At 44.0% G+C, this 14,282-nt stretch overlaps 1 protein-coding gene across 6 annotated transcripts in view; it reads right to left on the reverse strand.

Annotated features, from left to right (window-relative positions):
• The window catches only part of plxna4 (plexin A4), a 552,119-nt gene that overhangs the window by 521,410 nt on the left and 16,427 nt on the right, over nucleotides 1–14,282 (reverse strand). For all 6 annotated transcript variants that reach the window (XM_068005167.1, XM_068005168.1, XM_068005169.1 and 3 more), the window contains exon 3: nucleotides 8,296–8,478. In XM_068005167.1, coding sequence (XP_067861268.1) covers nucleotides 8,296–8,478 — 183 coding nt within the window. The remainder of the gene's footprint in view (nucleotides 1–8,295; nucleotides 8,479–14,282) is intronic.

Genomic DNA, 14,282 nt, shown 5'->3' on the forward strand with positions numbered 1-14,282 from the left:
TTATCTTAATCCCCTGTTAAACATATTTCAGTTAACAGAGCTTGGCACCTGGAAGTGTTCAGAGAAGAACACAACAGCCATCAACAGTAAATGGATTGGCTGGACTGCAGATTTTTTTTTAACCCTGAAGAGTTTTTACAGCACTTCCCACCAATCACAAGCTTCTACTGGCCAATGTAAGCATGAGAGCGCAGAAGAGGGATGTTGTGTTGTGTTGTCCCTAGTTTTCAATCTTTAAATATTTATTATCTTTTGTTTCGGTGGGTTTGTAAATGAAGGCCGATGATATTTAGCCAACTTATTTGGATGCCTGTGACTCTCAACATTTGTCAGGGCAGAGCTGAATGATGGCACAACAATGGCAACCTAACACTCATTATGTTGCCGATCTCATATTGTACGTGTCCAATTACAAACTTTCCCAAAGTGTCTTATCCAACACATCTAACAGCACCTTTCACGACTGAAACCTTGTAAAGTGGATACACAGAAACCTTTCGCACTGAGTCTAAGTGTGGATTGGCCCATCATAAGATGCAGACACATCAGTGCTGAAGAAATGTGTGACCATTCAAGTCAATATATTATTGCTTCACACCTCTTCCTATTCTTAGTGTTGGTGCTGGCAGTGGCAGCACTTTGCCAGATTCTTTGCAGCATCAGGCACAGTAGGTGAAGCACATCTTCCTTTCACCTCCAGGACCTGGGTTTGAACCCAGCCAACAGAATGAAAGTCTCCTCTCTCTACAGGGTTCAACGGTCCTGCGTGTTTTGACAGTCTCAACTCAGTTTGCACTGCCACAAGTGTTAAGCATAAAATTGCCTGCAATTCAGCCCCAATTGGCAAAGGGGCCTCAAGAGAACAGGCAGTGTGGGAAATGGAAAAGTCACACTAGTGCAATGGAAAAGGTCTCTGAAGGTAGGTTTAAAGCACATTGTTATGGCAATGCAAAGGGAACTTTACTCTCCATTTGGCCATGTTATACCTGACCTACGGGTACCTGATGCCGTTACTAGATACAAGATAGACACAGATGAGAAAAGGCATTCAACTTATCCTATCTCATGAAGCTAAAAAGACCCTATCGTTCCCCACCAGAGCATCCAACTGTATTTTTTAATAATTCCAAGATTTTTGCCAACTCTGCCCTATGCAGAAGGATATGTGATCATGGTTGATGTAAAAAAGTTCCTGACACAGTTCTAAATTTGCCTTTCACCAGCTTGTCCCTGCACCTATGGTCCTACTGTCATGGTTTAATTTGAACACAGTGTTCCAGATCTACTTTTTCTATCTGATTTACTATCTTATGTACCCCTATAAAAGGTCACCTCATTCATCTTCTTCCAATACTGGAACCCCAAATATCTCCAGTCTTTCCTCATGCCCTGGTCCTCCTGTGCTAGAGATCAGTCTTGTGGCTTCTCGGAACAGCCTCCTTGCGGGTCATTCTCAGGTGGCAGGTTGTAACTGGTGGGGTGCCGCACGAATCAGTACTTGGGCCTCAGCTGTTTAATGTATGTATGTATGTATATATGTATAATGTATGTATGTATGTATAATGTATGTATGTATGTCTTAGATGAGGGGACCAAGAATAATGTATCCAAGTTTGCTGACAATACAAAGCTTGGTGGGAAAGTAAGCTGTGAGGAGGATGCAAAAGGATATAGACAGGTTAAGTGAGTGGTCGAGAAGGTGGCAGATGGAGTATAATGTGGGAAAATGTAAAATTATCCACTTTGGTAGGAAGAATAGAAAAGCAGAATATTTTTTAAAAGGTCAGAGACTAAGAAATGTTGGTAGTCAGAGGGATTTGGGTGTCCTTGTACATGAATCACAGAAAGTTAACATGCAGGTACAGCAAGCAATTAGGAAGGCAAATGGCATGTTGGCCTTTCTTGCAAGGGGGTTGGAGTATAAGAGTAAGGAGGTCTTGCTGCAATTATATAGGGCTCTGGTGAGACCACACATGGAGTATTGAGTACAGTTTTGGTCTCCTTACCCAAGGAAGGATATACTTGCCTTAGAGGGGGTGCAAAGAAGATTCACTAGATTGATTCCTGGGATGAGAGGGTTGTCCTGTGAGGAGAGATTGAGTAGAATGGGCCTACATTCTCTGGAGTTTAGAAGAATGAGAGATGATCTCATTGAAACATATAAGATTCTTAGAGGGCTTGTCTGGGTAGAGGCTGTTTCCCCGGCTGGGGAGTCTAGAATTAGGGATCATAGTCTCAAGATAAGGGGTCAGCCATTTAGGAGCAAGGTGAGGAAAAATGTCTTCACTCAGGGTTATGAATCTTTGGAAATCTCTACCCCAGAGGGCTGTGGATGCTCAGTCGTTGAGTATATTCAAGACTGAGATCGATAGATTTTTGGACACTAAGGGAATCAAGGGATATGGGGATAGGGCAGGAAAGTGGAGTTGAGGTAGAAGATCAGCCATGATCTTATTGAATGGTGGAGCAGGCTCGAGGTGCCATTTGGCCTACTCCTCCTATTTCTTATGTTCTTATGCTTGAGTGAGTACTGTGCCCAGTTTCAGTAAATTGTCTGCGGTGTTTTCCATGGTCAGTTGATGAATAGATGTATCCTTAACATACACAAGATGGTGAGGGAATTGGGAAGAGACATTTCTGGATCTCACCCGAGCACCTAGTGACTGCAGCCTGCGACAGTTGACGTAGAAAAACTGAACAGGGAATGTTGACATGGCAATTTACAAAATGGGAAATTGTTGACATAAAAAGTGTGACCAAAAATCATGATAACAGGAAGTTAATGTTTGTGGACAGGAAGTGGATGCCCCGTGCAAGATTTTTTAATAATATACAGATTATAAATCACTGGAGTCAGGAGAGCAATGAAGGAAAATTAGGGAGGTAGGGAAATGAGAGAGTATCATCACCGTGGCAACACCAACACAAAACAGCTGCACCATTTCTTGATTGGCTGTGGTCCCAGAAAATGATACTGTAACTTTAAAAAGAAGTGCAAGAACAACAATTACGCACTGCGGTGACTTGCCCGAAACTCGACTGTTTACATTGCTTTCTCCTGAATCAATATTCCATCTGTCATCCACCCCCGCCCCACGCCCCTCTCAAAAGCACTACAGTGAAACACATCACAAGAACAGTTCATCTCCTCTCTCTTTCCTGCCCTAGGAGCCCCCCTGGCTATTCCATCAGCTTCTGAGGGACGGGCATTACCGGCTTGCATTGACAAAACAAAATTCCAATTCCCAAAAACAAGCATCGATCAGCAGCACTTCCTGTTTTCCCCAAAGTTAATTGGTCGTTTTATTGATTTTCTAAGCCAAAAGGGACTGCCAAGTGCATTAGCCTCACCAGAGCAGCCATCACTGTATTCTTCTTACTTATAAATCTTCATCAACAGATAAGTACACTCTTATAAAGGTGCAGCTCCCAGTATTGTGTATTGTTTATGTTGGAGCCCAGACTTCAAGTGCTAACAGGCTATTTGACCCTCATCCAACATCTCCAATATCCATTTTTCAGCAAGGGTCACTGGGCAGCTATATAAAGCAGGACTATGGATGATTTCCCCCCACCCCGCTCTCTATGGGCAACGAGCCCAATCTCATCATGGAAAGCACAAACAGAAACTGACCGTCGCCCCCTCCAACACAACCAAGGTTCATACACAAGAAACAAGAGAGCACAACAATGACAAACGGGTTAAGGGTTAGAGACATCATCCCATGGAATGAGTGATGTCTGGGGCTCCTCCCTTGACAAAAGACCACCAGGTACACTCTTAAAGGTGAAGCTCCCAGTAATGTTAAAGGTGCAGTGACCCTCTTTTCCCAACTTACAGAACATCACAAGTCATATCCAATTCTGGGGGGAAAAAAAAGGCACACAAGAGGTCCATCAGCATCTGAAAGATAAAGGCAGCTAACCATTTCTGGTAGGTTCCTTCATCAGAAGTTAAGTAAAATCTCATCCTTTTCAGATGCTGACTGGCCTGCTGTGCTTTTTCCAGTTTTTAAGGTTAAATGCAACATTAAAGGGTAACCAAGTCCACTGCAATTCATTAACACAACTCCCATACTTTCGCTCCCCTGCCCCATCTTCAGATCTCTTCAAACCACTCACCATTTCCTAGCCTCTGACTGTGACACTATAGAATTGGGAGGAACAGACAGCATTTGAACAATGGCCTTAAGGAGATTGGTCAGGCTAGCACTAGTACATGAAAAATGCTTTCACTGCCGATGGAATATTTTTTGTGTATAGATTTTTTTGAAAATAGTGTCTTTAAGAGTATTCACAGTTCAATGAGAATACTGGCGTTTAGTTTGGAACTGGGGCATAAAGAGTGAAAGGTCCTCGGTAAGCTGATATCAGTCAGGGCAGTGATAGGAGGTGCTACACTGGCCCTCAGTTCCCCTCGTTTAGGGAGACGGGGGGAAAAAACAAAATCCAGACAGCGTTCCCACCCAAGGTCACTATCTAAGTGACTCCTGCTGGAAAACGAGCTTGGCCAACAGAATCAAGCCCTAATGTCCCCATGATCAAACAGCCTGCTACAGACTAGCCTCACTAACTAGATCGAGACATGAAGAATCACCAGCTGAGTAGGGTACCAGAGGACCATGGGCATCCATGGACCCACCCATATCCAGCTGGAAGTTACAGGTCCCAGCTTGAGACCAGTAACTGATTTCAGAGCCAACACTTGGCGCCACAGATGCAACATAGAAATAGTGGTGGAAGATAGGCATTGAAACAGAGAGAAGGGATATGCTCCCCTCTTCTCACAGATAGAATGCCCTAAAAAGCCTTCAGGAGAGGAGGAGAGAAAACTGGGAGGGGGGCGGCAAATCACCACTCCATAAAGACCAGCTCTAAAACTTATTGTTGGCCTGAAAATATATATTTGAAAAAGGTGTTTGAATTTCTTTTTGTTCCATTCAGCTTATCTGTAGAGAATAGCAGGAGCTATTACAAGGCTTGAAAGCAGAGTCAAATCTATCCAGCAAGCACCTGTACAAATACTCTGTTGGTTTTCAAATCAACCAACATACACTGTCGGGCGAGTGATATGCACCGTGTAAACAGAGTAACCACGGGTGACTTATTTACTGCAACACCATATGCAAATCTGAGCTGCGTCCCTGTTGCACCATTTTCAAGAAGGCTTTCCCCCCCACTCTACACAAAGCATTTTTTAAAAATTACAAATCATGCTAATCGCAAGCCCCGATTAGTGGCGCCTGAAGGAGTTTCCTAATTGTTGAGAGCTCTGGGATGCACAATTCAAACAACACTGCGTTCAGAGTCAGAACACTGCACAAGCTACTCTTGTTGCTGCTGAGCAGTGTTGAAAGTCCTAGGGTCTGGGGTTGGTGGGTGAGCAGAGGGGGAACAGTGTCTGTGTAATAGAGAGCATGTTTTTAATAGGATCATACAGCAAAGAAGAAGGAGACCATTTGGCCCATCGTGTCTGTGCCGGCTCTTTTGACAGAGCTATCCAATTATTTCTACTCCCCTGCTCTTTCCTCGTAGCCCTGCAATTTTCGCCTTGTGTGTACTCGCTTGTGTCAGTGCAGCCCACAGGTTGATCCATATGGCACCAGGAAGAATATTCATGAAGACCACTCTTGGGAGTACAAGGCATAGGGATGGAGATACTCGACAGAGCAGAGGATTTGTTTCTCCTGCATATTTTTCCTAATGTTAAACCTTACCTCACCATCGATACGTGGCTCTGCTTTATGCTACAGAACTATCCCTCTAACATAGTTCAATCCTCTTCTGTGACCAAAAATCTCAAGAGAGAAAACTCTTTCCAACTGCAGCCAAGATGGACCATCTCGGAGCCTAGGATCACACGTTCTGCTTTCACTTTTGTTTTATGAGCGTCTATTTAATATGTAAATCAAATAGTGGAAACCTCCAACAGACATTAATCACCACAAAAAAATAGTGAAGCTGTCACTGAAATCTCAAAACACAATTAATCCTGACACTTAAAAGAGTCATTATAATTATCTCAAAATTAAATATTGTTTACTTGACTTTAGCAGCATAATCTAGATATCATTCAGTTTCCAAAGGGGGAATAAAACTGCGGGATTAATTCACCATCGTATTTTAATTAATGAGCATGTGAACATTTTAGGACAACATCCTCTCTTTGCAGCCACGGTTGAGGCCTCCTGAAGATTAATCCAATTCTGCACATTAAAATTGCATGTTAATTATGCTTACTGGGAGTCTATGTAATAACCCGATGCTGGGATTGAGCAGACTTCTTCAGCAACGGTGGCTTCAAGGACAGATGTCCTCTCAAACCTGGGGAGGGGGGTTGTGGTGTGGTGTGGTGTGCTGTGGTGGGTAAGCACACTGAAAATCTGATGTAGCATCCAGGATGTACATTCCTACCCCAACCTTCTGAATCAGCAGTTTTACAAGAGTAGTTTTTAATTCCCATTCACACATGCTGCTCAGATAATACAGGATTATGGTTAAATGACATAATTTTGGTAACAATTATTTTCAGCAGTTTCAATGAATCAATCTCGATTAAAATTGTTGAAAAACCCCACAATTATTCTGTAAATTATTGCTCACTCGATAAAGGGCGGATTGACTTCCTGAAATCAATTCCCCTGCAAAGACAGTAGCCTAATTTTCTTTTTTTTTTGAATGGTTACTATTGGATTGTCACCTCCAAAGCTGGTCGCTGAAGTGGTACAAATGATCAGCTCTTTGGAGACGGCTGCAGAGAGCGTGCGGATTGGCATGAAGTTGGAGCTCCTTCGCTGGGAGGCAGTTGTGTGGAGCGGCACAAGGGCGGAACTCGCTCTGGCACACCGTCCAAGTGTGGCACACAGGTGCTGAGCCGGCCGCCCTGCCCGGATCCAGCTCTCAGCCTCTCTTGGGGGGGGGGGGGCAGCTGGATTGGGGGTAAAGGACTTGCACAACCCCCTAGTTGCCAACATTAGTGGCAACCGAGGGATAGACTGCCCGGGAGAGACCAGGAAAAAAAAAAGAGAAACATCCAGGAGAGGGGAAGGACCTCCTTTAAAAAGTAAATAGGTGTGTGTGAAAAATACATAACACCGATTTAGGCAGACTGCCCACAGTCCTGTTGGTTGTCTGTAGTTCTATCTAAAACCATACCCAATTACAGGCCATGCTGACAGCTACCAGTGGGTCTCGTTTCACTACTGGTTTTGTGCCACTGATTTTTCCATCCCTCATAATTGTGAGAAATCACATCTCCTGCTCTCCAACCCAGGGCTCTTCTCTCTCCGATGCTTTTCACTGGTACTGTACAGCTATCTGCATGTGGAACACTGCCACGCACTAACTGGACCTCTGCACCTCAAAAAAAGATTACAAATTCCAAACACAGTGGTCTTCATTGCTGATCCTCCACAGATTACTTATAAACAGTCTGAACGTTCTCTCTCTCCCACCCACACTGCGCATCAACAGTTCTTTAACTTAACTTGGTCTTCGGAGACCATGTTACGTGCTCACTAAGTAAGATACAGGCACGCGCACCAGAGACCACATGTGCCCTGCATCAGTTACGACGTTGCCTTAAGATCTATAAGGATATCACTGTACACAGCTCGAGTTCATACACACACTGCGTTGTAACGTGTGCTTACGGACTTGGTTGGCATTTCTGTGGAGTGGGGCCAGGCCAGAGAACCAGCGCTCAGAGTGACAGCACTCCTTGGGACATAGTCATCAGAAGCCGCTGACCATGGACTCTACATGCTCAATACGTCCCTGCCACAGGCTTGTGAACTCAACTGTCAGCCATTCAGACACGATCATGCCCAGAAACCTTGCTGTTCAATTCATTTCATTAAGCTCATCCAATTATCAAGCTGTGGTGCCAACCGAGCTGGCACACACAAAACATTTCCACCCAAGGAATTAACCATTCAGATTTGTCGAGCAGCTTCCTTTAGTCTGTTTGTTGGAGGACAGACTTTTCCAAGAAGTTGATTCATCAATTTTTGGTTTTAAAAAACAAACAAGAGTATAACTGCTAAGTTTACCACTGCCTCAACATTACTTGTTTTCATTTCAACATCCCCTCTCACAGCCTGCCACCAGTACATTTTTGGTAAATTACAAACGCAATTGCTGGTCCCCATATGCCGTAGAATACAGCCTGAAAGTGCATCAACACTCAGTACTCAATGCACTTTAACAAAAGCTTTTAGCTCCAAACATTGGTCATTGCAAACACCACCTCACACATCAACATCCCACCCTGGGGAAAAAAACAAATCTTCCTACCTTTTTCAGCTTGCCGCTTTTAGTCCCCACAAACACCAGTGAGTGGTCGTTGTACACGTATGAAATCACTGAGCTCATCCGGTCTCGGTCTTCGGAGAACAGAGGAATGCCTTGCATGAGCGTGGAGCCACCCAATGGGGCATTAATGTCCAATCCACAAAAATTGTCGTCAATCGGAACAGGCTGCGAGCAAGATGAAAACGTTAATGGTTTCTCAGCAATAAACATGGGCATTAATGTGTATTTATCCTCGGTCTAACTTGCACCAAGTCCCGTTCACCCATCACCCTTACAACCCTCCGAGATCTCTGCGCTCTTCCATTTCTGGGCTCTTGCACATCTCCGATTTTCATCGCTCCTCCATTAGCGGCCATGGCTTCAGGTGCTTTGGCACTGAGCTATGCAATTCCCTCCCTAAACTTCTCCCTCCTCCTTTAAGATGCTTCTTAAAACTTACCTCTTTGAATAAGCTTTTGGTCACCTGTCCCAATATCTCCTTATATGCTCGGTGTCAAATTTTATTCCATAATGCTCCTGTGAAGTGCCTTGAGATGTTTTACTATGTTAAAGGCACTATATAAATGCAAGTTGTTATTGTCTAAGCACGTGAACGGATGTTAGTTTGACCCCATTCCATGCAGACCAGTGCCCGGGAGAAAACAGGTTTATAGGGAGATTTTCCTTCCACTGATATCTAATTTTTGGCAAAAGAAATCTTAGCCAGGCAAGACTCAACCAAAAAAAATATTTAACATTATTGGTGATGCATAGTTTGTTTGCCCCAGTAAGCTGAATGCTCATTACCTGTGAGTGTTTGAAAAACTATTGGATTCTACCCCTGTATATAATATCTCGAGTCTGATACCATTTGGTACCTAGAAGCCAAAATGGTTTTGGCTGCACCAGGAACAGAATCCATACTTTGACTTGGTTATTTTTTTTCCCCCAAGCACACACAGGCTCTGGCTTTCCCCACAGTGTACAACTACACAATGCACTCCAGGGTATAGAGTCCAGAGCCCAAAGGAGCTTACACTGCAGATGGACACCAACCAGAACTTGTGCTAGTTGCATTTGTGCAGATAATCTTTTTTTTTAAAATGATGTTGGTTGAAGGATAAATATTGGCCAGGACAGAACTCCCCTGCTCTTCTTCGAATAGTGCTATAGGATCTTTTACATCCACCTGAGGAGGCAAACGGAGCCTTGGTTAGCAGCTCATCCGAAAGACGGCATCTCTGACAGTAAAGCACTCTCTCAGTACGCACTGGAGTGTCAGCCTTCCAAAGATAATTTTTTTTGGAGCATCTAAGCAGCTATGGTTCCAAAACTGAAGCAGTGTGGGTTATAAATAGATTATTGGCTCATACTGCAATTTGAAACCTTGTGTATTTAGGAGATGGGCCTTCAATTCTAACTTACAATACTAATCAATACCCTATTAGTCTTATCAGTTTCAGTGTGTTTGAGGTGTGACACCACCATCATGCAACAGGCAGATCTTTTACATTCTTGAAATTAATCACATTGAAGTGTTAAATAACTAAAGGGGGAAGGGGACTATCTTTCAGTATTTTAAACCTGGCATCATCTTTAGAGATTAACGCTGCTCTAATTGTTCCTCGGCTGTGGCTCAATGGTAGCACTCTCGTCTCTGAGTCAGAAGATTGTGGGTCCAAGTCCCACTCCAGAGACTTCAGCACAAAATCTAGGCTGACACTCCAGTGCAGTACTGAGGGAGTGCTGCACTGTCAGAGGTGCCGTCTTTCGGATGAGACGTTAAACTGAGGCCCCATCTGCCCTCTCAAGTAGACGGATAAGATCCCATGGCATTATTTCAAAGAAGAGCATGGGAGATCTGCCCAATATTTATCCCTCAAACAGTATCACTAAAACAGATTATCTGGTCATTGCTGTTTGTGGGACCTTGATATGTACAAATTGGCTCCCGCATTTCCTACATTACGTCAGCGACTACACTTCAAAAGTACTTCATTGGCTGTAAAGCACTTTGGGACGCCTGAGGTGGTGAAAGGAGCTATATAAATGCAAGTTCTTTCCTTCAAGAATAGCAGACAATGCAGAACTGAATGGACATGTTCACCAGAACGTCAGCTATCCAAAGGAGGGACAATATGGGTTGTGAGCCTCTCCATTGCCATACTCATCATTATGTGGGTGAGGAATGGTCAGGTTTCTCTTCTGAAATGCAGCACTTTCCAACTACAAAGTACTCCATCTGGCAGTTCAACTGAAGAGCATCATGATCCCATGACTGGTGAGGAAGCACAGGATATCAAGCCCGGAACAAAAACAGGCTTCGCTTCACAGCACGAAAAGCACATAAATTTTGCTTCCAATGAGTTTGAGGATCACCGATTTGATTCTAGAACTTAGCAGTCCCTCGTCGCACAATCGAACTATATGCTACTCATCACCCAATTGTAAGACAATGTCCAACACCTGTTGCTCATGGAGTGATTAATCTTTCACTTCCATTTATGTCTGCACTGCCTTTTTTTAGACTGCGCTGAATGCACATGGGGCAGCACTAATACCAGTGAAGGACACCATAAGGTTAGCAACTGGTAGAAGCTCTATTATTTTTCTCACAAATTATGAAAACAAAACAACTTGCATTTATATAGCACCTTTAATGCAGAAAATATCCCAGGGGAAGGGAAGAGAAAAAAAGGAAAATCAAATGACCATGAAAGATCAATCTTTGATTCACAAGGTAGCTACAAGTGCGAGTAAAACAAACTAAACCTTCCATAACCTACACCAATGAAAGAACAATGACAGATCTCACTGACGTAGGACTGGTTGGCACAGTGAGTTAACACACTGATCATTTCTGGATCCAGCTTCAACTCCAACTGGGATGAGAGTTTCTTCTCTCTGTTGCCTGGAAGTCTCCTAAGTAATAGATATGGGCAGGCTCAACCCACAATGTGTGCGGTAACCCATTGGACAATTGAGGCCAACAGGATGGCCAGGGTGAGAAATTGATAACAAATTACATTTAGTTAATAGCTCTTATGAGATTGGGGTTGCAGCAGTGGAAGTTTTGTTCTGCATTTCTGACCAATGCTGTATCTCAAATAAGAACGCTTCATGCTGATGCTGCTATTATATATAGATGTCCTTTTTTAAAATTCGTTCATGGGATGTGGGCGTCACTGGCAAGGCCAGCATTTATTGCCCATCCCTAATTGCCCTAGAGAAGGTGGTGGTGAGCAGTCTTCTTGAACCGCTGCAGTCGGTGAGGTGAAGTTTCTCCCACAGTGCTGTTAGGTAGGGAGTTCCAGGATTTTGACCCAGCGACGATGAAGGAACGGCAATATAGTTCCAAGTCGGGATGGTGTATGACTTGGAGGGGAACGTGCAGGTGGTGTAGTTCCCACGTGCCTGCTGCCCTCGTCCTTCTAGGTGGTAGAGGTCGCGGGTTTGGGAGGTGCTGTCGAAGAAGCGTTGGTGAGTTGCTGCAGTGCATCCTGTGGATGGTACACACTGCAGCCACTGTGCGCTGGTGGTGAAGGGAGTGAATGTTTAGGGTGGTGGATGGGTTGCCAATCAATCAAGTCCTATGACGCCCTGTGAAATTTCATTTTCCCCCGACAATTTCCCCCCCCCTTCCTTCCTAAAGTTCATTGTTGGTTATGGTTCCATGGGCACCAGTAGCCTTCTTCTACCCTTCCCTAGTGCCCAGCCGTAAAGAACGAGCAGACCGTGAGTTTTGGAAGCTATTCCATCATGTAAGGATCACAATTTGACCCCAATCGAGTCCTCACCTGACATCCACCAGACATGGAGAAGTCATTAGTTCACGATCAGGAGCAGGACACTCCTTTATATTTTCTGTCTCTATCTCAGAAACACTGAGGCTAATTTAGTGCCCTAGCCACTATCAGCTATGACAACTTATTATTTATGTACCATTCTTACATAAAAGAAAGTCTCAGAGTGCTTCATAGGGGGAAGAAGTCAACACTGAGTAGGAATGGAGAAACAAAGGCACAACCAAAGAATTGGGTTTTAATGAACAGGATAATATATCTGCACAGGATTACACAAATAGGGTTAGACGAGACTGTGCAGGACTTGAAAATAAGGACAAGGACCTTGAAGTCGATCCACTGAAGTGAAGGGAGCTGGTCAAGGATGTTCAGTATGGGGAGCACTCAGGCTCCAAAGTACTGGATTAGATTATGTTTGAGAAGGATGGAGGTAGGAAGCCAAGCAGGGAGACTGGAGGAAGCAGAGACACCCAAGTGGATGGCCTTGATTTTGGAAACAAAACGTTCCATGAGCTACTCATATATAGAATTGCAAATGAAGAGGTAGAGTGCAAGGAAGGGAGGTTGGAGAAGTTAGTTAGTGTTGACAAAGAGGCATCTGGGGCTGTCCTTGTCCTCCAGGGTAACCCTGTAGTATTAGGAAGATGCTGCCATGGAAAGCAAGAGGAATCCGTGGTTGAGGTAGTCAAGCTCAGCAGTCACATGCCACGTACAGTCCAACATCTAGCTATGGACTTGGACACAGAGATGGCTTGAGTGAAGCAGTAGGGTTGAGAGACTATCCAGGATCTGATGAAAATGCAAGAATGAAAAATGGAAGCAAGGCAATTGATGAGCAGACTGAGTAGGTTCCAGGAAAGAGGTACAAGGCAGCTCAGAGACATCAGCATGGGCCACAGTGGATGTGGCAGAGAATGCTTAGGTTGCAGCAGAGGCAGTCCATTGGCCAGTCCAGGTGAGCTGAACAGCTGGGATGATGGCACAATAGGAGTTAAGTGGCACATAGTGTAGAACATTGGCAAGGGCATGGTGCAGTGAATCAGGGCGAGAAGGGGGAGGCAGGTGAGCCAAACGAGACCGGAGACAGATAGAAAGGCACAGGTGCTCAAGCCTACAGTGGCAGCCAATACATATGTATGAGCAGACAATGAAACACTGTAGTTGCAGCATTAAACAACAAAATGGGAGTGGAGTTAACTGAAAATAGTCATCAAATAAACCAGGCAGGTGCACTCACAGCACAAGACATCCATACTCTTCCTGATCTATTGACTCCAAACTACACCATTTGGTGCATTTACCCCCTTGAGCCATCAGAAAGCCCAACATTCCACTTTAATTTTTATGTCTGGTGCTGTGTGCATAATTCATAAGCCCTAAAGTCACAAATGAGTCACCATCAGCTTCACAAGTAGAGATTTTTTAAAAACACTTAATCTGAAGACTTTCTATTTATCCCTCTCAAGTTTCAAATACGATAAAATTAATAAGGTTTCTGATTTCTTCACTCAAACTAGAAAAATGAATCAGGAAATGCCAAGTGGCTATTAAAAGATAGGCTTCATATTTTGTTGCTGCAGAAATGAGGTCATGTACCAATGCAAACGAGTATTACCCATCAAATGAAGAATTTACTCTGCACTTTTCACACTCAGCTGCCCTCAGTGTCAGAAGTTTGTGGGTTCAAGCCCCATTTCAGGATGTGAGTGCATAATCTAGGCCAACACTTCAGTGAAGTACTAACTCCACTCCCCTTTGAGGTGCATGTGGAGCATAAACACTGGCATAGACCAGTTGGGCAGAACGGCCTGCTGTAGTTACTAGGTAAAACACTGGAGGTGCCATCCTTTGAATCAGGTGTTAGACCATTGCCCCATCCGCCGACTGAAAAGGACTATTTGAAGAGGAGCAGAGAGTTTGCGTGGTGCCCGAGCCAACATTCCTCCCTCAACCAACACCACCAAATAGATATTAACTGGTCATTCGTCTATTGATGTTGGTGGGCAAAATGGTTGTTTTAAACCAATGTAACAACATTGAGTACACTTCAAAAAGTAATTCATTGCATGAGGGTGTCCTGAGTAATGATGTTAATCAAATGCAAGTTCTTTCTTAGTTAGCAATGATATTCTTGTTTTAAGAGCCTTCAGTTTCTCACCTTCCCTGGGATTGATGCTGGGAGTACAG

The sequence above is a fragment of the Heptranchias perlo genome, chromosome 24 (genome assembly GCF_035084215.1).
Source record: "Heptranchias perlo isolate sHepPer1 chromosome 24, sHepPer1.hap1, whole genome shotgun sequence".
Taxonomy (NCBI): Eukaryota; Metazoa; Chordata; class Chondrichthyes; order Hexanchiformes; family Hexanchidae; genus Heptranchias; species Heptranchias perlo.